Source organism: Ooceraea biroi, chromosome 6, assembly GCF_003672135.1.
Source record: "Ooceraea biroi isolate clonal line C1 chromosome 6, Obir_v5.4, whole genome shotgun sequence".
Taxonomy (NCBI): domain Eukaryota; kingdom Metazoa; phylum Arthropoda; class Insecta; order Hymenoptera; family Formicidae; genus Ooceraea; species Ooceraea biroi.
Genome location: NC_039511.1, coordinates 16000358 through 16024826, shown reverse-complemented (window position 1 = coordinate 16024826; position 24469 = coordinate 16000358). Strand labels below are relative to the sequence as shown.

Sequence of the window (24469 nt, the reverse complement as noted above, 5' to 3'; positions counted from 1 at the left end):
CAAAGTGCTCTTGGTCAATATGTACCGAGACACTCGTTTTCTTCTTTTTTCAGAACATAACAGAACTTTTGCTTCTATCTTTAGCGCGTCTACTGACGCATCCAATTTTTTCAAAGGAACGAGGAGATTGTTGTTGACACAACTCCCGTTTTATTTTTCGCGAGTTTCCTCTTTTCTATTTTTGAGGAATTACTCAATGCAGTAGCATCCGATGTGAAATAAGATGCAAAAACTGTCGTTTGTCATTTCTTTATTTTCTCGCGAAATTTAACGGCGACGAGTCTAAAACCTCGATAAATTCGAAGTATTCCTGTAAAATTCTTCGCAAAATGCTAGGTTTTAAACCGCGAGAGATGCGAAAGAGAGAGAGAGACTTTTTCAAAGTTGAGAGAGAGAGAGAGAGCACTGCGTGCTAGTCGAGAAATGAGGAGGAAGAATTTCATAAAGCTGCAGGAACGCATTTACTGCGTCGCGGAAGAGTCGAGCACAGCCTTATGTAACTTGCCTCGCATAGCGGCGAGCAGCAGCGAGTAAAAATAAAGCAACGAGACGTGATGCAGAGTGGATTCCGAGGCTAGAGTGAGTCTAGGTCTAGGTCGACTAGGCGCGGTCCCCGATATACGTGTTGCGCTTCGTACAATAATCCACTTCCTGGTCGGAGATAGCTGACTTCCTCTGTCGCAAATTTTGTCCACGAAACTCAACGCGTAAGCACAAAATGTATCTATTTCCGATCGATGCATGAATTTTAATTAATCCAATTTCAATTTGTAATTAATCCACTGACGAGACAATCTCCAATGCTAATTTGCTATCAATATTGCATCGTCTTGTTATACAAATATGGAAAAAGACATTATGAAGAGAGTTATGGATTACGATCGGATCTAGCGGGCTCTGCTTTCAGTAAAAAAACTATCTCATTGTCATTCTGAAACTATTTCCTTTCTTTATGGAAATGAGCTGTTCGAATACGCAAATGTATCGTATTAGCGATACGTATGCATATCCTATGCATCCGTGAGTGAATCAGATGTGAAAGTGCGAGTCCGCGTTTCCCGAAACAGGTGCACGTTTCACCGCGAAGAGAGGAAAAGCGCGAGTAAGCATGAGAGAAACGAGACGCGTCGCGACCGAGTCTGGGTCTAGGTGTAGGTCTAGGTCGACTGGGAAGGGGCGCGGCGGTCTACTTCCTGGCCGAGGACGACAATCCGGCTTTCCTCTCGGAAACGCTCTCGCGCGAAATGGCGCCGATCGCTCGAGCGAAACTGCAGAACAATAGAACCGTGTCGGTTTGATGTTACTCGTAACGAAGCTCGCCGGTTGCCGACGATATTCAATAATAAGGAAAAAGCGCGCCTTCTGATGAGTCGAGCAAAAATTTCCCGCGAACGCGATGCGACTCTCTCTCTCTTTCTCTTTCTTAATGGATAATCGATGATAATTCGCAATCAAATTTTCGCATGTTTCAAGCAGCTTTCATCTCTCGTGTGGTCTGTAATGCGCTCGATTCTTTCTTTAATAAAATGGACTTCGTGAGACTTGAAAGCGTCTCTCTCGCGTGATTAACATTTTTTCTGTAACATATGCAAAGCGCATCTACTTCTCGATTTTTGCGTCGAAAGTGCGGAATAGCTGTTTTAGCATGAAACTTGAAAGTCGGTGCATTCACCACCGTCGATACGTGACATTCCCGTGACTTGCTGATTAATGGCGTCCGCGGACTCCGGAAGTACGAGTGGTATCGGATTTTTGTATTGTAGACCATGGCACGTTTCGTAAATTGCATATGAGGCAGAAAATAACGGGTCGCCATGAATGCTACGTCGATTTCGTGGGGCAGGTGAATTTCGGTTTGTACACGCGAGTTTTTATCTGCACATTTCCCTTCTGGGTAAACGGATTTTGCGCAATGTTACACTTATTTGGTTCATAATCGATAAATTATCCTGTAAAACGCATCTATTATTCATTATCGTTCACGTGAGAAAGAAAGCTTTCCTGTTTGCAGTTAAAATATTGAAAAATTATTAAGTTCTTTCAATTTATTAACGTAATTGCTATCTCCTTCGCGAACGGTATTACACTTCTGTCTGTGCATTGTAGATTGTTAGCGCGTTGTTTAAAACGCAAGTATTATATTTTGAGTATTATATTTTGATTTTCCTGTCAAACTTTGTTCACGAATTTTTCATGTTCAGTACAACATTGTTAAAAGTTTTTAATTTCATCGAAGTTTCGGATTAACGATTCGTCGACGTGCCGTCAACAGTCTTCTCCGGCGTAATTACGCGCGACGCGATTGTTCCGACTGGTGCGCGATCCAATAATAATTGCGAAGTTTCTTTAAATAGTTAGTCGCTAGCGCCGGCTGAATATTCATGAGGAGGTTAAACCTCCAGAATTCGTTATGATACCACGAGGAAGGTTACGGCATTAAATAGTTCGATGTGAATTTGCTTTGCGTTCCCTCGTGCGAGCCGAATGTCATTTGCAAAAATTACTCCTGCATCGCGCGAGGTAGAATTTACGCGCGCGGATATTCATAGCATTTCTGTTGAATGCCGGATGCATTAGTACCTTTCCAAACATATAAATTTATCAAACGTTTTCCATTAAAAAATTGAACGGAAAAAAGTAGCTTTCCCAGGTGTATTTTTAAGTGTATTTCAAAATTGATGAATGAGGAAAATATTGCCTCACGTGTATTAAATACACAATTTCAAGCTGATGTTCTTCCCGTATCATATTTTGGGTTGCCTTACGAGGATAAGGAAAAAATTCTAATTAGACCGCCGCGTGTTTACTCGCAAAACATAATTTATTTAAAAAAACTCATTAATACGTAGATATGCGAGATGTACATGGAACTTACGTAGACGTTAAGAAAAAGTTTACTTAGAATGGACTGCCTTTACTCACCGAGAAATCTATTATTTATATATCCATTAACAGACTTGTGATTCGAAGCTGCATCTTTGCGCGTAATTGTTCACGAGTCATGATGACAAATCGAAACTTTATTTACAACATTACCTTTACCAGTACCACCATCGTGCTTATAAATCATCAATATGCATGCCAGAAATTTTATAGAAAATACAATTTAATATTGCACTTGTCACGCGTCTGCAAATGGAATTTTAATCTCGAACTCGTCGAATTTACGCTAATGATCACACAAAAAAGATCTCGTCTCGGAATGTCGAATCGCAACGTGGGAAACGTGTAAAACGGTTGGGTGGTGCGCGCAGTGTCTTTCGGGTCACCCTGTAGACGGGAGGAGGAAAGAAGGAGGACGGGAACTCGGCTTTACAGATAGGCGCATAGGCTGGCAGGCAGGCTGACAGAGAAACGCGTCCTTCCTGGGTCTCTGCCCCTACCGACGCGCGTGTGTATTGTAGTATTGTGTATTTGCAGTGTACATATTATCAGAGCGTGCTCTTCTGTGTGTGCACTTGCCGTGGCCGGCGCACACGCGCGCGCATGTGCGCCACCGTGTGCATGTGCATACGCAGCTCCACCGCCGCCACCACCGCCGCCGCCGCCGGCAAAAATGCATAGCGCTGTTGCGCCAGACGGTTCTCAACCGTCCGCGCGGAATGGTTAGTTGTTCGCCTTTTTCAAAGGCTTTTTGATTAATGCGTTGCATAATGGAACAGATTGTTTTTTTTTTTTTAAATGTGTGGAAAGTGTACCTACAGCATACATTTACAAGGAAAACGATTTTTTACATGGATTTTATTGTTCCTGTTTTTAATTGAAATTTGTTTGCATCGGTTATTCATGCCAGCGTTTTTGAAGCACAAGCGAAAGGAACAGAATTATTTAGGTACTTGCGTAGTCTCGAAAATTAAAAATCGATAGTTTAAATAAATCGAATTTCACATTTGAATGCTATTTTGGATGGATTTCGCGAGACACACAGTTTAATTATTAAGGGTTGAAAGTTAATTCGGACATTGGCGCGGTATAATCGCACTCCGGCAGGAAACGCGGTCCGAATATGAATCAATCGTTGTATCGCGCAAATAAGAAGACTCTTTGCGCGGAATTATTCTTGGGGGCAGATACGCGCGCATTCGATAGATTCAGTTCAACGACGATAGAGATAATCGACAGAGTGAAAGATGGATGCCGGGAGAGGAAGTGGGAGCGAGCGTGTGTGTTCGTAAGTCGAGTAAACGCCTCCTCAAGGTTTCCCTCTATTTGCCGACGACTATTGGAGCGCATCGGATCGCGCGTTTTAACCTTTCGTCTTGTCTCGCGGTGCCGGCGGATATTTTCGAAATCCACCGGCAACGCGCGATCACAATAGTCGAAGATCTGGGTGCAAGGACCAGACAAGGCCGCGCTATTCCAAATGTCACTGAGATTCCCGAAAAAGACGTGCCGGTATTTTATCGCGCATTCTGCCTCTCTTTGCTGACGAGGTTGATGACGGAGGCAGGGTATCACAGTTGTGTCTACAATGTTCCTAAAATTCTTTTTCATGTATAACAAATATATTCAAATATATTGTGGAATTAAGATAAATCTTCTGATCTTTCGTAGTAACTTCCGATCACGACAGTTTAGCTTCCTCAAATTACACATAATCGATAGCTGGAATAAAACTACGTCATTCTTCCGACGTACTTGTATTCTGCGTTGAACACTGCGACAATTTTCCGAACGATTTTTTTTTAGTTGTCGATTCTTTTCGATTATGTTACCGTAAAATTATACATCGAGATCTCGTTTTTTTTATCGGCAAAGCCTCGCCGATAAGAAAATTTAGACGAGCGATCGCAACATGTTGATACGGACATTGACACTCCATGTCCGTATATCGCGCGTTTCCTGCCGCTGAAAATAACTTGTTCGGGCATTTAAATATGACTTTTGGTAGCGCGGAGGAAGGGCGACAGCTGAAAATAATTCCCTCGCGCGCTTTCGACTTTTGATTTTCGGCCAACGTCTTTCTTCGCGGTGCGCCAACAAACCGGCTTCTCGAGAAACCGATGCTAAATAAACAGAATCGATCGTCATTCGCTAAATTCTTAGACGGAATATCGACCGTGAAAACGTGATTGAGTCAGTGCCTTAGAAGTGGAACAATCGATGTTGTTTTCACGACTCGACGATACAAGCGTCCCATATATTTAAGCGTAAAGTAAGAATTTGTCAATTTCCTGTGGATGCTTTTAAATGTTTTACATGATGCGATCTCGCTTTCATCTTATTCTCGTGATAATTGCGAACATTCTTGGAGGATGATTCAACGACGATCTCCACGTTACATTCGCTGCAAGTACTAATTAATGAAAGAAAATAACGCAGCAATGTAATTCCTCTCTGGCTTCGAGTCGAAGTAATCAGATCGTTCGTGTAAGAGGCCGGTTCCTCGATCGCCACATCCATTTCTCGATCCTCGAAATTCTGACTGACCTTCGTGATGAGCGTCACTTTCTTTATTCCTATTATGCTAGCTCACGCATGGGTATCCGTGCACGCGCGCGCGAGCGCAGTCGTATGCACATATGCACGCGCATGGTAGTGTATATGCACATGCATACACGTAACTCGCCGCGCGGTGATTGGCGATGAGGGAGGAGGGAAAGAGGCGCGACGCGGCGTAGCGCGGGGGAGGGCGGCGGGGCAAGGGGCGAGAAAGAGGGAGAGAGGGAGGGAAAAACGACGCAGCTAGAGTACCGTGCGAGTGTAACGCCGAAGGCACGTATCGGCGGTTTCAGCGCGAGGTATAGACGGTGACCTTGTCGCCGGCAATTCACCCCGTCTGACCCCCTCTCTTTCTCTTCCCCTCCATCCTCTTGGCGGCGCGGTGCCCTCCGCCGCCCCTTCTTCCTTCTGCTCCTTCTCTCCTCTCATCCTCTTCTTCGTCGCTCTTCCCCGCCGTCTTCCGACATCGCACATTGCCGTATCCTTCCCTTCTCCACTCTTCCGCCGGCTCCTCGGGGTGGTGTGATCGTTCTCCCTACACCCTGCCCAACAACTATACCCCTCCCCCTCCCCCCTTCCCCCTCCCCCCTCGTGCGCGAGCGCGCGTGGACGGACACGTCCGACGCGACCTCCGTCTCCGTCGCACACCTCGAAAGAGACGTAACCGTGTCTCCGTCGAGCCTCTTCCAATCTTCTCGTTTTCCCTGTCCTCGTTACTCTCGCTTTTTCCCTCGCGCGTTTCGCGCTTTGCCCCGTATCGCGTGCACCTCGTGCAAACTTCTCTCGCTCTAGCCTCCGCGTGCCCTAGACTCTGTCTCCCTTCGTCGCTCTCCGCTCTCTCTTTCTCGCCTGTTCCCTTCCTCGTTCGTGCTCGATAAAATGCTGTCCGTCTCCGTCCGTCATCGAGCTCTGCGTTCCGCTCCGTTTATGACGAAAGCCGCTGCTCTTGTCTCTCGCGTCTCCTTCTCTTTGTGTGGGTATTGCTAGATATACCGACTGCCTCTTCCAAGCACGTTGAATTCCCTCTCTATCTCGGGACCAATTGATGCAGTCGCACTTTCCTTTCTTCTTTTATTACTTGAACTGAGCAACGGTTTTTTTTAGAAGCTATTCCAGCCTAAAAAGCCCTAAATCCATTTTCCCAAAAAGCTGAAACGTCGGCAAACTGTAGAAAGCTCGTAACAGGCTTGCTGTCCTCATTTTTCAAAAAGTATGGGTTCAGAATGATTTAGTAGTAAACTCTGCAATTCCTGTTTTCATTTTGCGGCGGTTGCGTTTTGCTCGCATGTCTGCGGAAATATTCTCTCTTTCCCTCCTTTCGTTCGCTCTTGTGCCAAAGTTAAAGGTCTCTTCTTTCTGCGAAGGTGCACACTTTCTGCTCGTTCACCGTGAGGATAGCGAAATCACGGGAAGAGGAAGAGAGAGAGAGAGAGAGCGTGTGTAGGTTTCTTTCTGCGCGTTCACTTTCGTTCGGCATACAGTCGACAACCAGAATGCCTGGAATACTTTTTGTTTCGTAAGCAGCATTGAAAATTTACTCCTTATGTTTTTATGCGTCAAAGATATAAATATACTAATAATAATAATAATAATTTATGTAATTAATAAAATATAATTCTCTAGTAAAGATTGCATCTAATTGTTTTCTTTTGTTTATATTTTATATGACGATATTTTTATTTTTTTTATTAGAAAAGAAGCAGGACTAAATTCACTGAGACGTGTACACGTCATGTATCCAGCGCTCCGATCTTTCTTCTTTTTTCTCTTCTCTCTCTCTTTCTTTCGCCGATACTCATTATCTACTACGTGCTCATCTCGCATTTCCTGTTTCGTAAATTATATACTACTGTTCCACATATCCGCTCGTACTCGGTCACCAAGTACACATTTCAAAGCTCCAATGTCGAGATCGGTCTACTATTATATTATACAATATTACAATATAATGTAAATCTGTCTATAGTTAAAATCAGAGATCATAGATTCAGGATTGAAGCTCGCTTTTTAATTCGTGGATCAAATGTACACGTACCTCATTACATAGGCATGTAACTAGAGGAATGTTCTCAGAGAGGAAGGCTAGCGTAAAATTGGAAAGTGATTTGAGAAAGCGCTACAAAGGATCTGCCATAAAGGCCAAAGGGTCTCCCTCTCGGAGAGCAAAACTTTCGAGAGCAGCTCCTAAACGTATACAACTTTCAAAGGCCGGACTTCACGCTGTGCACTTCCGCTATTCTTCGCGAACGCGGTGATTGTTAATCGAATTACAAGAAAGTTCACCGTCCCTCTTTTTTTCTCGTGAGATAACTTTTGCATAACGCCGTTCAATTCGGGCATGAAACTCACTCACACTCGCACGCCTGGACCAGAGGCGTCAACGTAACGACATTACGTAATTGGGACCGAAATCGAGAGGAGCAGGACACGATGCAGCTGACGACCTCCTCGACGATCTCCTTCCCGCGATCTCGGGTTGCACGCACAGTACGCGCGGGGGAGGACGCGCGCGCATGCGTGTAAAACGCGGGGTCGAAAGTTGACGATTTTAAATGATTCATTTCCGTTGCTCTGTAGGGGGCAATTCTCTCTCTTTCTCTTTTTTCTCCCTTCTCTCTTTACGTCGCTCTATCGTCGTTTCACCTCCGCGACCAGAGGAAGGCCTCGTCGCGCGAATTCGAATGCGAATTTCGCGCTTACGCTCATCTAAATATAACGCGGCCCCGCTGTGCGCGCACGTCGCATCGCCGCCGACGAGGCGGACGAACGGACGATGACGCGCGCGCGCGCGGCCGCATCGGTGAATACTGCACGCGCGCGCGACGTCGCGACTAGCCTAGACCTAGACCCACTGAGCTAGCCTAGATCCGCGGGCATATGCGCCCGCGAGTGGGGCGGCGGGGTACGGGGACGATGGCGGGCAGGCAAGCCAGGCAAGCAGGCAGGCTAGCAGGACCGGCGACGGTGGGAGAGGGCACGGAGGAGCCGTTTCTAGTACTATTGGAGAAAGTGAACGGGCGTGGCGGCGACGGCGACGGCGACGGCGGTGGCGGTGGCGGCAATGGTGGCTCCGCACGCGAAACTCTTCCTGTCGTGCCACAAGGCCTTCTCTTCTTTTCCCCGTGTTCGATTCTATTATCTGCTTGACGCGCGCTTGTATGTGTGCATGCGCTGACGCGTGACCTGTGCATGTTCCCCAGACGTCGCGTTCCCCCTAACAATGAATAAATGATTTCCCTATTCCGCCATAAACCACGAACTGTCGCGACAGTGAACCGTTACGTGAGAAGTCTTTAGCTGCGCGCGCGTGTGTGCTATCGTTTCGTCGAGAGTGTCAACCGGGAAACTGCGCTTTGCGTCGCTTGGACGCAACACTCGGCTGCAATCTCGGTTGCAATCCCGCTCGCTGCTGCGTTGTTGCGAAGAAGAGTCAGCGAAACGACTTCCCCATTTGCTTTCACGAGCGCACGAAAACAGATTTGTAAGAAATAAATTTGTTTATTGCGTTACTTTCTCGGTACTCGATTAAAGTAGAATTATCCGAAATGAAGATAGCCTACTTCTGCGCAATTATCTGCGAATTTTTTACACACGTCTCTTTCTTGGAAGGCTCCTTGGATGGATTGCATGCATCTTATCACACTGCGGTGGTGCGTCCGCAACGAGAGGTACAATCGCGAATATCATGTCTCTCAAAGACGGAAGGCTCTTGCTCCCCCCTCCTCCCTCATTTTTATTCGCCCTTATTCTTATCACGATTCCCGGAGGCAAAAGACGCAAAACGATTTTCGTGCAGCTTTATTTCTACCGCGCCGAATCCGCCTTACATAACGGCGAGATAAACGCGCCGCGCGCGCGAGCGGCGGCATCATTTTGGGCCAGACGGCAAGGGATTATTGATATATTTTCATTCTCACCGCAACGAATTTATCGTAATTTTTGGTACCGGCCGATGAGAAAGAGAGAAAGAGAGAGAGAGAGAGAGAGAGAGAGAGAGAGAGAGAACTCCTCCAGTTCGGGACAATTCGTATCACTATCAGCGCTGACCCAAATCGGTCGGCGTTGACCCGGCCGAACGTTATCGCGGCTGAGACCGACGTTTTTGGCAATTGCCTGGAAGGGTTATCTGTCGCGATAGCCGACGGATCTCGCGAAAGTGCACCGCTGGCTACGAGGACGCGGCGCGACGCACTCGTCCAGTAATTCCTTTTTGCGCGACGCCGACGCCCTCATAGCCGTGCGTAATGATCCTGACCCTCCGTCGACGGAATTATTTCCCTTCCGAGAGAGAACGTTGACTCGGCTGAACTGGATTACTAATAGACGCTAACGCAGCAACTCGTGTTTATCTCATGGTGGAGACTACGCGCCCAATTATGCTTCAAAAATAACTGGTTCCGCTACTCGGTGCCAACGCCGCTTCTTTCTCAATATAACATTTTAATCAGTTTTTCTCAAAATTGCTCAAAGCTGATGCTGGACATTATTTTATGATAGAAATTAAATTTCACCGTAAAAAGCTCTCGTAGGAGGAAACGGACATCGTTTCCTTAAGCCGTTTCTTTACTTCGCAATAGATGATTCAAGGCAGGGGATTGAACTCGGTTCATTGATAAGGACCTAAAGATCCGAGCTTTGGATTAAGTTCATCTGCAGTTCCTCTCACGAGAACCTTGAATAAGAGCTCGCGCGTTATTCCCGGGAATATAATACATCAAGAAATACCGTGATAAATTACGCTGTTGCGCCTCTTCACAATTTCACGCTTCCCTAAAACCGCAAGGCTATATCCATGTACGCGTGTGGGAGTACTCGCGCAGGTGTTGGTACACCCACGCGGGCGACAGTGCAGACCGTGTGAGAGATATTTCCCTCTTTGTAAGTCAGCGAATATTTAAGTGTCGCCTTGATGCGCAACGTCACTGAGCTCTTCCTGTTATTCGAGCGACATAAGCCCGCTATCAGGTATGCGTGCGCATGTCTTATTGGGGAAATTACACGCAAGTTGCGCAATAAATATCCGCCCAGAGATGCCCGCTGGATAATTCACTTTCTCATTGGCCAGAAATTAACGGTCTCGTAAATACATTTGCAAGGGGCGCCTGTCTTCCTCAAGGCCGTATTTCAAGCAGCCGAATTCAGATGTTTGCCTCTCGCTCTCTCGCTCCGTGTTCGCCTCCCCTCTCCCTCCTCTTTCTCTCTTTCCCTCGCCAATTAATAGCTGCGTGTTGCTCCTTTCGGCAGAGGAGAAATGCCATCTCCGGCCTCTAAATTCGGTATCATCCGACCGTTAAACATCGGCCGCTGCATTTTGCGCCGCGCGAAACTACGTTTCCTCTCCCTCTCCCGTTGCATTAGCGTCCCCTCTGCCCTTCCGCCACCTCCTTCTCTTCCTCCTCCTCCTCTTCGGGCCGCAAGAAGTGCGACCGGCGAGAGTGCGCGCCATGGTCACTGACCTCGCACACATCGCGTCGTCTGCGACGACGGAAGAGAGGAGCCGTGCATTCTTACCGTTCGCTCGTCGTCGTCTTCCGACCTCCCTTTCTCTCTCTTTCGTTCGACGTTCTCCCTCTGTCGAACGGGAAGGAATAACGCGCGCGACGGATCGGATTGGCGCGCATGGACGTGAAGGCGAACGCGGAAAGTGCGATTACCTCCGTCAGATCGATCCGATCACGTAAATAGTTTGTTGTCCTTTTTTCTCGCAACTGCTGCCGCAGCGTTAATTAACGCTAATCACACGCCGAATGCTTTGTTAATTCACGCTGATGATCGCTTCTTGATCGTGAATTTTCTTCCTAGACCTCTTTGCACCTTTTTGCACCAAATTTCTGATGGCAACTGCTTCGTTTATACGCACTCTACTGTAAAAGAGCTGTTCGAGTGCTTTGTTTCGTTAATTAATAAAATCTCGTGTCTCACTTGATATCTCGTATCGCATACTGCGAGAATATTACCGAGGACACGCATCGTTTCTGCATAAGTCGGCCGACAGTGTCAACGCATTATGCCTACACCTGTCGCTCTTTTCATTCGTATCGTTGTTGTCTCGAGCTCTCGGCTTCCAAAAGGAGCGACACGACGTGGGTAGCGTGCAACTTGCGGTTGGTCATTGTGCGTTTTGCGTGTACTGGCCTTCTTATGTTACGCGTTGCCCGATATCATATATTATCTTTCGACATTACCAGATAAGACAGATCGATAGATAATGCAGTTAAAATATCGTAGTAATTTTTAAGACATTTTCGACTCAAAATTCTGGTTTTTTGAGCGCGTGCGGAAAACAGCAAGAGTAACGAAGTAATAAAATATAAAATAAAAATATAGGAGAACAATGTGTATGCACGTAACATGTACGTACGTATTGGTGCTTGATTATGTTCTCAAAGTTTGTTTAAATTCTGAATCCCCGGCGAGTTTATCGCTATCGCGCCAATTGCGCGGCATTTGCGCGAATGAGGAGGAGTCTTTCTCGGTGCGGAGCCGCGCGCAGTTGATCTTCAGCGCGACGTCGAGACTTCCGGATACCGAGAGGGCGAGAGAGCTACAAAGAGCTGTCCGGCGCGATACGCGTGCGGCAGGAAACCGACAATAAGAATCCCATCGACCGATCGACGAACCCGCCGCGTCGGGGATACGTATTCCGCAAACGATGCACGCCGGTGATACGCCGCGGTCCGGAGCGGGTTATAAATCGCGCGTAGCATTTATTTCAGCAGCGCGAGCGAAAACGCGTGTACTTTATTGGTGATCGACGCGGTTTCGCATATCTTCGCTCCTGGTCTGCCTTCGAGAACGCCGTTCTCGAATCACTGAATTCTTGCGCATCCTCGTCGCTTGGATCATGTCGGTCATTTCACGAGATCGGTATTCCGTGAGCATGGAACATCTCTGAATTATTGCATCAATAATTGTTAATTTGTCAGAGATATTGTTGTACTGAGTTATATGATACTTCAGGGATATTTCCGCATATTATTCATATCGATGGCTGGAGAAGAGGAGTTATCGTTCGTCACGTTTTCACATATTTCGTTAGAATAGATGAAGCTTGTTGCAAAAGAAGAAATTAACTGCTATCAGTTTCCTGAAAGTTTTGTTAATAAAGGCGTGGATATAATCACACATACATATGTGTGTGTGTATTGGTTAATATATTACATATATAAAATATAAACATGTGATAAGGAATATCATAATCACTAAAAACAGGTTTCAAATCTTCAAACAAGAAAAGAAGCGATAAAACAAAATACATTACAAAATTTTATATTCCTGTTACCAACAACTCTTCGACTTGCCTCTTTATCTGTTCGACAACAACGTTCCTTCGCGATTCTCGGTGATGCAGATGTTTTAATTTTGCGATACATCACGCTTTTATCAAAACGCTCTTGATAGCGCCGGCCGCGGATATCGCAAAGGTCAAGATCATTGGATACAAATTAAGTTCGGCAATGATCGTACCGAGAACATCTTTATTGTCGCAGAGTATCAATATTTTCCATTCGGTTGCGAATGCTTCGTGTGTCTATCCTTCACACGCGCAAAAGTTAAGAACGATAATCTCCGGATTATCGATATTTCGTGTCAAAATGAATATGGGAGCCGATATTTCCCTGGGATTTCGCATTCGTCACTGCTATTGCCGCGTCTCTTTCCTCGTTAACGTCATTTCTCGCATCGAGCGGAACGCGTTATTACTCGTCGTGGAATCGACGCGGTCGACGGGTTCGCAAAACCCACACACGTTTTGCGAACATTTTATAGGCAGTCAAGGTGGTCGCGCGGAAAAAGGTGTCCGGAACGTAAATCTCGTCTCTCTTCTCCTCTTTGTCGGTTGCTCTCTAAGCGCGAAGTGCGAGGAGCGACTGACACTTCGTGGAAAACAGAAACCTCGAAGAGGTACCACCCACGCCCTCGTCGGCGATGAAAACAGCGTTGCTCATCGCCATGCAAGCCTAATCCCAGATATGAAGTTCCGCTCTCCGACGTCGGGACGCATTTACATAACGACCAGGAAAAATGCTTCCTTCCGATGAAAAACATCGTCCACTCGGAAAATTGTCTCGAGCCGCGCGATACGACGAAACATTCGCTGACTCGAACTTGACTCATATCGTTAATTTATCTCCCAAGGGTTTCAAAGTACCGGGCGATTAAAATGTTTGCCTCACATTACCAACGATCGCAGTATTAACTTCAATGGAAATTTTAAACTCGTCGGCAAGCAGACTTGAAAATAAATCCAAGTGAACGATGGCAAATGTACAGGAAATGCAGATGTTTGAAATTATTTATGGACAAGGAATTTTAATACTTTGAATTATGAATAATGTATTGCAAAAAATGCGCGAATAATTTTTGCATAACTTGGGGATTACACGTAAGAAACATATGTCAATCGCCAGACAGAACTTGCAAATCCAGGCTGCGAACAACAGAGACTTGTTTTACGAGATACGCTGTCGAGTTTAGAGATGAAGCGGACTCTTTCCTTAGCTATCAATCTCCTTACATCCTTCTCGGTCGCTCCTTATTCTTTTTCGAGAGAGACGGGGTAGAAGAGAGAAGGGGAGACAGGAAGAAGAGGTAAAACGGAGGTAGAAGAAGCGACGACGACGACGGTGGCGGCGGCAGTGCACGTACACGTGCACGCGGAGAGCTCGCAATTTGAACGGGTTTCGGGGTTAAAGATAGTAGCCTGAGGCAGTAGGGTAACATAATAGGCAGGGACTTGGTCTAACGAGAGGGAAGAGAGAAAGGGTCCACGAGGGATGAGAACGAGCGGGATGGAGAATGAGAGGGAAGAACGTCACGACGTGTCGGGGGATGTCGGGTAGGGAGATGCTGGAGGAAGCGCGCAAGGATAGGAAGACGCGACGAGGAAAAGAGAAAGAAAGATAGACCGAGAAACACGGACATCGGCGGGATAGCGAGCGAGCAGGGGGAGGGTGGGAAGGGAGGGACTCGGCCGTGTGCGCGAATGTGCGCGCGTGTGCGTGTGCAATGCGGTGCATCGGACTAGCCGGTCGCGAATGGAGGCGGAGGAGAGAGAAGGAGGAGAAGGATAGAGCGGTTAAGTTAGTCTGTCGGTCAGTGACTGCCTGACTTTCCCGGCGCAGCTGAAGGTCAACTCTCCCCTTCTCCGGATCTCATCCTCCTCCTCCTCCTCCTCCTCTTCTTCTTCTTCTTCCTCCGCCTTCCCCTCCTTCTAGTCCTCCTCCACTGCCTCTTCTTCTTCCTTCTACCTACTCCACCACTCGATTAACCACTACCATCGCCATCACCACCACCAGTATCGGCATCGCTCCGCTATCACCGACACTGCCCGGCCCATCTTCACCCTGCCCTTCCGCCATCCTCCTCGCCCCTCCTCACCCTGATGCCCCTTTTCCGTGCGCTAACACGCCGAGCTGCGGAGCTATGTCGGAACCATAATCCACGATCGCTTTGTTTATGCCGGACGAGCACTTTCGGTGGCCCCTGTGTACTCCAACGTGCTACCCCTCACCCCTGCGCTCTGCGTACGTATCTTCCTCCCGGGCCGGAATTTCTTCTCCTCGACGCTCCTGGTCCCTCCTTCCTTCTTTGACTACGAGTAACTCGTGCACTTAGGTGCACGCGGAATTCCGCCTCTCGAAATCCTGGTACGTGAGAACTCGCGTCACGCGACCAGCGAGCGTGGCTTGCAGAGATCGGATGAGTCGGAGGGACCAAGTCTGCCTCTATTTCTTGCTCCGTGGAATTCGAACTAACTTTACCTTAGCTGTCTTCTAACAATATCAAAATTTCTGGTTACCTGTTAGAGAGAACATCTTTTACGGAAATTTGCATAACGCTGTCGGAAGAAACTGACGTCATATATTTTGACTACAGTAATGACTGTAGTCATTATTCAAGATCGATGGCAGACTGTGTCGCATATCGATAACATGTTTTACGTAAGCTACCGTAAGAAAAGCATAAGCGAAAGCAGATATGCAAAAAAGCTAATACAGAGATGAATCTTCGCTCGCGCAAGTAGTCGCGAAAGGTAGCGAAATATAGTAAGTATCCATTATCGATAGTATCCCCAAACAAACTCTCTGTGAACCCATCAAAAACGCAGGAAGATCTCGCGCGAGCGCGCGCGACTTCCCAGCCAATTATCCGAGACCGTCACTACGTGAGAATGCGCTCTCTGTCTACATCTCTTCCTCTCTCTCTCTCCCCTCGCAGCATCCCTCTTCCACCGCGCGCTTGCTTTTAGCGCAACCGCTTTTTTTACCGCTCGTTCCGTCGAATCGTACGTCCCTGGATATCCCCACCATGGCCACCATTCGTCGCGTCGGCCGCGCCGCCTCCCGCTGCTTCTCAGCTCATCGCGCTTTTTTTTCTCTCTCTCTCTCTCCCTCTCTCTTTCTCTCTTTCTTCCTCCGTTTCTCTCCCTCTCCCTTTTCTCTTCATCTCCTCTCTTTCTCTCAGGTTCTACCCTTCTCGCTATACTTGTACTTCCGGCCCGCGCGCGCGAGAGAGCAACTAGCGCGAAATCCTCCGCAAAATAAACGAGCGCCGCGCCGCGTCGCAGCCGCAGCCGCGCGCAGCGCCCGCGCCCGCGCCTACCCTTCCGTGTATTTTTAACTATCGACTCGTTACCGAGTCCCTCGACTAAACTTCCTGCCGACACTGTCAGGAAGGAACGCGGCTCGAGAACGCGCAAGGAGGAAATGCGGCTCCCGAGCCCCGATCTTGCTTCCTATTTCTCGATTTCCGTCGGTTACTCTCGTTTGAGCCGCATGCGGGCGATGGGGCGAGTTGCGAAAGTCATTAAATGTAGGAATTAATAATGCGTTTCTCCGAGATCGCCTTGATCGTCCCAAAGGCGATTGAGCGTAATTTTCACGATCTGGGGTGAGCGCAAAGTTGAACGTGAAATAGCGCATGCGATCTGCGATTTGCCATCCCTCTTTATGTATGCATCAAATGCACGACTAGTTAAACATGAGTTTGTTGAAAAGTTGGATTTAATCGCTCTCCGTGCAAACTGCTTCACTCAAACTCGTTATAAAACTGGAATTAAATCCACAAATCTGCTATTCCAGTTATGCGCGAAATTGATCTCAAAGTTGTACGTCAAAACATTGATTCGTCTAGAAATTTCGCTTAATTTTTATATTACGTGAAAAATGTACGTTGCGCTGAAGCATCTGTGAAAAAAGATGTTAATTGTTTCATATAATTTTTATGGATTTTCTTGATATTTTCTTACGTTTAAATCTCGTGTCATGCGTAATCAGATTTTCTTAGACTCACAACTTTGTTTTGACTATCATCACCTTGTTTCCCAGTCGATTACAAAATGTCAAGGAGTGTCATTTAACTGGAAGATTAATACGACCTCGAGGACGCATTAGAGACTGCCGTTTCATTGTCGCGGAACATCGTTTCGTCGGGACGAGCGCGAAACTTGAATTTAAATTCGACCAATGATCGCCTTAAGTTGACCTCCGGCTGCGCTTTGTCATGATAACGACGGCAAAAGATGCCACGCAATTGCATACGGAGGACATGTATTGGGGTGATCGGAAAGTCCGCGCGGATTTTTTTTGTTCAAACTTCGTTTTTATATAATTTTTCTATTTTCACTGTGTTAGGAAAGTTTTGGAAAATTCGAAAATTCCAGGGATTCACATCCGTTTCCATTCACGCGGGGCTCTTCAATCTTACGATTAGAGGAATCCTAGGGACTTGTCTAGAGACTCGTAGAAATAATCCCTCTATCCGGTCTCCGCGCGGTGCGGCGCGTCGCGATGCGGTGCACCAGACTCATCGGCTGGCGATGCGTCGTCGTCTCTAGCGGTGCTTTCCTGCGCTATACAACGCTCGTGGTATAGGTCAGTGAAGTAGGAGCAGTTCCCCCACCGCGGCGGCTCCTAGACAACGGGTCTACGATTGACTCATCTAGCCAGTCATACCGCGCGTAAACACGATCCGCTCCAGCTGTTCTCGCACTCTCGAGCCTCCACCACACACAGCCTTCGCTCTCGCGCTCTCTCCGTCTTCATTTTTCCCTCTCCCTCTCCCGCGTCGTCTCCGCGATCTCTCGCGTGCTCTACCGCTTTGCGCGTACGCGCGCTTCCCTCGAGAACAACGGTGCGTTCTCTATATTTTTAGAGCCACCTCGAAGATCCTCCGCTCCCCCGCCGCCCTGCTCTTTTTCGCCCCCCTCCCTGGGTTCTTCTCTTCTCTTTCCCGGTCTTCCTCTTGCTTTCTTCTTGTCACTTTCAAATTTCGCGTCGTTTCTCTTACGCTATTTATACCGCCGCGCCGCTCTTACTTATCGAAATCTTGTCTTTCCTGTTATGTTGCATCCCCGTATGTTACTAGCCGGGAATATTTTTTCGTAAACCTGCTACGTGTTGCTACATCTATCGGGAAAGCGAATAAATGCCTTCATTTTTCTGTTTTTGCGTTGTTGTAAATTCTGTATTTTCGCGTTTTATTGTTCCTTCTCTTTATACAATCTTTTAACTTTCTTTATATAAATAGTGATTTTATTCTTAGAGATTTTCGTTCGTAGCAAGTTATAAAATCTACTTTTATCAGTTCATCTACATCCTTTTAACTCTCGATTTCATTTCATGTACTTCTTAAACACTTTTATGAGATTATTTCATATCATTCTAGGTGTCATTAATTCGCATACACGTCCGCTTATGTTCCTACCCGAAGGAGGTAGCGTTTCAGAACGCCAAACAATAATTTCCTCGTCTCTCACTCTCAATCCTTTTCTTCCTTTTGTCTCATCGCGCCAAACCAGAAAACCTCGAATAGAGCCCGAAGAATCGTTCAACCGCGCCGAGGCTCCACGGAACTGCAACACACGACGCGAACGGGAGAGATGTAGGCGAGAGACGGCAAGAGAGACGGGTCGGGAGGGGCAAACGAGAGGAGAGTTGATGCCACGTTAGGTAGGGTAGACAGTGCAGAGGAGGGGGAGGAAGCGCGAGGGGCCAGAGAACGAGTTCCGATTTTAGCGCAGTCGCGGCGGCCTCAGAACGAGCGGCGCTATTATGCACTAGTAGCTTGATGGCGTCACCCGTGCAACCTTGGCTCGGGTCAGTCCTCTATCATACTGCAGGCAGAGTTCTCCCGATTTCCCCCGTCCCCCGACCCCCCTTCTCTCTCTCTCTCTGCTCACCCTCCATCCCCCCTTGCCGCCCTCCCGCGCGTCGCTCGCCCCCCTTCGCGCTCGACTCCGCTTAACCCTCTCTCTTTCTCCTCGTCTCTTTATCTCGGCCCGTCTCCTCTTCCTCTCAGCCAGTGGCGTAAAAGGAAACACTTCTCCGCTCCTCGTTGGCGGTTTCGAAACTTTTGCTTTCTTTCGGCATAATGTGGTACACCGCCGTTGCTTGCGCGTGTATCAAAAAATGTTGGGGGATCTTTTTTCTCCACGGGGGCCACGTTATGACACTGGTTACTCGTCCGCCGGCATAAATATGCGAGATTTATCTGGAAGCAGCTCCGAAACTTTCGCTTTCCTTCAACGTGATGTAGTACACTGTTGCTCACGTATATGCGCGCCACGAATGTTGGGACTTTCCTCTCGTATGGGAGCCACACGATGATGGTATGTGCCAACCGCGTATCCAAAAGTGCGAGATTTATTTTGACATAGCCCTTTCAATTTCTATAATGTGGCACTTTTTCACGAAGATTGTTTTTTAAAATAGTTAATATCTATGTATCGGGTAAAATCAGTTATGCATTTCGTGCTACGAGAAACATTAGATTTATCTAATTACAAATTCTTTACTTGTGCGTGAACTTGAGCTAAATATTTAATCACTTTTCAAATCGGTCTGATGGCACAAGGAAAAGAATTTGTTCGAGAACTCCGACTTTCATTTTTAAATGTATAATGTTCTCCCTTAAATATATTTAAGACATTTTGTACGCGTATCTGCTAAGATAACACATGCGAATAATGTACAAATTCAATTTCGATTTGAGGATTCAATTTCTTCCTATATCTCGCTCGTGCCTTAGATATCAAACTTATGTTTTCAGGCCGGTCTGATTTCGGGACAATAAACTTTATCAGATTGACAGACGTAGGTGGATTTTAAGCAATACAACTTTTCCAGCGAAACTTTCGGATTTTTAAAAGGGGAGGGCTTTTATTAAACTTTTACACAATAAGTTACACCAAACCTCTACGGGCGATTGCTGTTATGTCTCAGCGCGAGATTCGCGAGAGGAAAATCTCCTGGTTTAGAGAGGAAGGACAATTCTCGCGCGCGTCCGACGTTCCTTCCCTACGCCCATGAACGCGCAGCCCTATGCTCGCGGCATGAGCTCAGATCGTGTGCACTCGCGTCTATACGATCGCACTGGCGCGATCGATGCTGCGCGCATCTACTCGCAACTGAAGCATGTGTCGCGTAAACTCGTGGCATTTCCGTCATGAGTAGATTGGAGATTTGACTATTCCGGATAGCTACTATCTCTTCAATTTTTCCCATCAGAGAAAAACACGTAAATAGGGAAAGAGAAAATATGTCCTGAAAATATGTAACGGGAGCAGATACGTGGACAATGTAAATAGAGAGGTGAAAACATGCGAGATGGACTATCGAAAAACAATATCGACCAACCGAATGAAAAGAACGATGGAAACCTGAGCGACGATGGCGACGACGACGACGTTTCCCCTCTTTCTCGCCTCACAAACGACCGCTATTAATACTTCATTGCACGCTCAACTGCGACGTATATACTTAAGCCGCGCGGTGTGAAAACTAACTCGATAAACGCCGAGTCCGACCCTCCGCCGCGAATCGAGATAATAACGCTACTCCACGGTGCGAGGATACGTTCGGGATACGATCAAAGCGCGGCGTCTTATCCGAGTGGGGGAGGGGGATTTCCGTCGAAATAAATTTTTATCGTTTCTCTCACGATGTTTATTTGTAAAATGACACGGAGATTCATTTTACAGGACTTCTGTAAGTTCTAATGTCGTTTCTCATTCTTCTTTCAGTGTCCGAGAGTTACAGCAGTTACGTGAACTCCATGTACGGTGGGGGTGGTCAGTTTGCGACTCCCTGCACCCCGAGTCCGCCGCGAGGACCCGGCGGCGTGCCCACCAGCGTGATCCAGGCAGCTACCAGCTCGGTCTCGGACGATCTGTATCTCCTCGAGTTGGGTTTCCCGCCACGCTCGAAGAAGAGCAAGCTGAAGAAGCCGCGGCAGGGCGAGGGCGGCGCCGCGGTGAAGCGGAAGTCGCGCGAGGGCTCGACCACGTATCTGTGGGAGTTCCTGCTGAAGCTGCTGCAGGACCGGGAGTACTGTCCGCGCTACATCAAGTGGACGAATCGCGAGCGGGGTGTCTTCAAGCTGGTCGACAGCAAGGCGGTCTCGCGGCTCTGGGGCCTGCACAAGAACAAACCGGACATGAATTACGAGACAATGGGCAGGGCATTGCGCTACTACTACCAGCGCGGCATCCTGGCGAAGGTGGACGGTCAGCGGCTGGTCTATCAGTTCGTCGACGTGCCGAAGGACATCGTCGAGATCGATTGTACGGGTGCATGAGACAGGGAGCCGGCCCGTCCCGCGCGGGACGAGGACGAACAGCAGCAACGTGGCGGCGACGTTTTGATGCGGATTCCGCGCGGACGTCGACCGCCGCTGACGCTGCCGCTGCTGTCGCTGACGCGACGTCGCGGACCCGTCGCCGGGCCTTATCCGCGCGAGAGGTCGCCGTCCAGCGGTTCTTTCCGCCGAGACGCGCCGACCTGGCACACCCCTCAGACATTAATGTAAAACGCGTTCTCTCACTGTCTGTGTTTCTCTCTCTCCCTCTCTGTTTCTGTCTGTCCTCTCCCTCCCTGCTATTCTCTCTCTTTATCTCTCTCTGTATCTCTCTCTCTTTCTCTCTAGCTTCGTTTGTTCCTTGTATTATACCTATGTAAATGTATATATTGAGGTGCCGGATGACGATGTCGTCGGAGGTGGTCCCGACCCGATACCTCGTCCTCCTCCTGCGATCCGTTTCTTTCTCGCGTGTCCGAACAGCGCGCAGGAATCGGGATGGACAGGACGGCACCGTATGCTCGATGGCGTCTGAATCGTTGAAATTTGTACAAAATTTAGTTCTTAATGCCGGGGCGAGGGGGGGCGAAAACTAAAGATTCTATCAGGTGTACCTCGGGAAAGGACGCCACGGACGAATTACTTAACGCGGAAAGCATCGGAAAGCGGAAAAGTGTATATTCGAAAGCGCGAGTAAATTATTTATTGTACATTAGACGTTTATACTATGTGTTACCTATAAAAGAAATTGTTGATCGCGCGTGATCCACATGCAAACGGAAAACGTACTACGGAAAGTTTAAACGCACGATGGAAAGTTTAAAAAGAAAAAAAAAGAAGAAGAAACAATGAAACGAAATGAGGGCTGTGAAAAGGATTACGGTATCGAAAGGAGAGGAGAGGAGAAAGGAGAGATGAGATTAGCACGGAAAAAGGATGAGAGGTGTCTCTCGAAGTTTCGCGGAGCGAGCTCAGGGAGGGGTGCACACTATATTTTTTTAAGTATAAGCGGAAGGGATCGATTTCTTTCGATTCGTGAGCTGAGGGTTCAACAACGCAAGGTGCTGGCTAATATGCATACACACACCGAGGTCCAAGAATATTATTTAGCAACCTAGTGTTACTAATTCGTAAAGATTATCGAGACAGACATTATATATCTCTGTATATAGATATAAAGAATACCTTTAGTAAAAAAAATATATATATATATTATATATATTATTGAATATTATATATATATTATATAAATAAATATATTGTATGTTATGTAGTAAAGTGGAGCGACTTTTGATGTGTCTCTATGAGATCCGGCGTCACGCTGACAGCGCGGTGGGAGCTCGATCATCTCGTGCGACGTCTTTCCTATTGTAAACTTTCTACTGTCGTTTTCTCTCGTACGTTTTACACGGGGGTGGAACATGCTGCACGTTCGGGAACGCGTCCACCGCGCGATCACACATCCGGACTCCCCTAACAAGTCGCAGTCGTAACGCACACATATTGCCGGTCTTGCATGCTCAGACTAATCAGAGACGTCGCACGTGTGACAGAATGAGGAGTATTCCGCCCGACGCGACGCCCGGGATGCATAAGAATAACGATAACTCTAGAGTAAAATTTAACTTATTGGCATCCCGGGACGCGTGACGCGCGCGAGTGCAAGTGTATCCTATAGCCGTAAGTTTTGTACATAAATGGAGGAATTTTCGGGAGAACGAGAGCCGACGGAGCACGCCGATCTCTCCTCGCGACTATCCCTATCGCGGGAGAGAGAGACGGCACGGAGATATAGGAAAGGAAGAACGGACGCGCGAGAAGCGCAGCTAGATCACGTGCGGTGGCACCGTGGCCGATCACGACGCGTGTGTACGCAGGCGTACAGGCCGATTTCGCATTCGCACTACAGCCTTGGAATACTCCGGAGAAACGAAATATACAGTACATTCGAACAGTGATCCAATAGTGCTGCCAATAATGCCTGTAAACGATCCCTTTGCATTTGTCACTCGAGGCGAGGTCCCTCGGCTCGAGCACACAAAGTGCCGTCAGATCGATCGATGTTTTGGGACATCAGACATACCGATGATACAAAGCAAATTGCCTTCTCGTATTAACAAAGACGTGTTGCCTTCTAACAAAAAAGATGCATATAAAAGTTCTAGCGATTTGTATCGTAAATACCGTCACTTTGTCCAGGTACTTAAAAAAACCCTTTACATATTACCTTATATAGCATCGTTTGTGAAGAATTGAATTTTGTAATTTTATCAGCGAAAAAGTTCTTTGGTACGTGGCGACTTTTATCGTACTTCGAATACAATGTATATCGGCGGGAAATAGTAATAACTATTAAATAATAACGATATTATTAATAAAAGAGAATGATATATCAGAGTACAATGGACAAAAGTACCTATAGTATACCACACTCTTCTATACATGATAACAGACACTTATAAACAATGAATGGACACTACAGCTACAACTACAACAGAAATCCTATTTTTAGGTAAATTAAATTTACATATACATAACAATGATCCACTACACTATGAGATATTTTAACAAATAAGACTTTACTGTAATAGAGATAAATACATAATTATTTACTTGTAAAATATATGAAAACACGATGGATTGACGTAAGGAACTCTAATGTAACGTTCTGTGATTCGTTGTTTGTAGGTGAAATTTAATAAAAGATTATTGTATCATAATATACTCGTGCTACTTTATTTCCCTCATTCCCAACAAATATTCACAAAGTTTTATAATCTATATTTTTATTAATTGAGTTTTTACGTATAATACGTAACATTTGAAAAATGTTTTAAATCTTTTAAAAATGATTTCAAGGTAAACTTTTTATTCCGCTAAAATTTGTATTATATTGTATCGTACAATTATAGATTGAATAATTTTACATATAAAACTCTGTAAATTAGTATTAAAAATTATTTGGTGGATTCTGTTGACGCACTCATCTGTGGTTTTATCAAAGAAAAATATTTCCAATTATATATATTATTTCATTTATAAATAATTTAGAAGCTTAATAAAGTCAATGTTTTTTAATGTTGCATTCTTTTGTATTTTTATAATTACATTTTTATATTTTCCAAGTTGAATATTCAATGTACTTTGATTTTATATTATATAGTCCATCTTGTGGCAATCTAATTAATTATTATTTATATCATCCTTTGTCGATAATTAAGATTCATTGTAGATAAAATTAAAGTATCATGGTCAATAAGTCGATTATTACGACTGTAGGTAAGTAAAGTGTAGCGCTCGGTGGTAATAATTAATTTAATATTGAAATCAATAATATTATTTACAATCGCATATTGCATATCTCTAGCTTTTGAGGAAGGGCGAAGAAAAAGAGAAAAACGATGCAAATAAGTACGAATCAATAAACAAATAAATACTTCTGTTTGAA

The 24469-nt window shown here is 46.4% G+C and overlaps 1 protein-coding gene across 2 annotated transcripts in view; it reads left to right on the top strand.

Moving 5' to 3' along the window:
* LOC105284568 (ecdysone-induced protein 74EF) overlaps window positions 1–23743 on the top strand; it is a 149977-nt gene extending 126234 nt beyond the window's left edge. For both annotated transcript variants that reach the window (XM_011348202.3, XM_011348204.2), the window contains one exon: window positions 20468–23743. In XM_011348202.3, the coding sequence (XP_011346504.1) occupies window positions 20468–21021 (554 nt within the window). In that variant the 3' untranslated portion in view covers window positions 21022–23743. The remainder of the gene's footprint in view (window positions 1–20467) is intronic.
* Window positions 23744–24469: the final 726 nt, after the last annotated feature.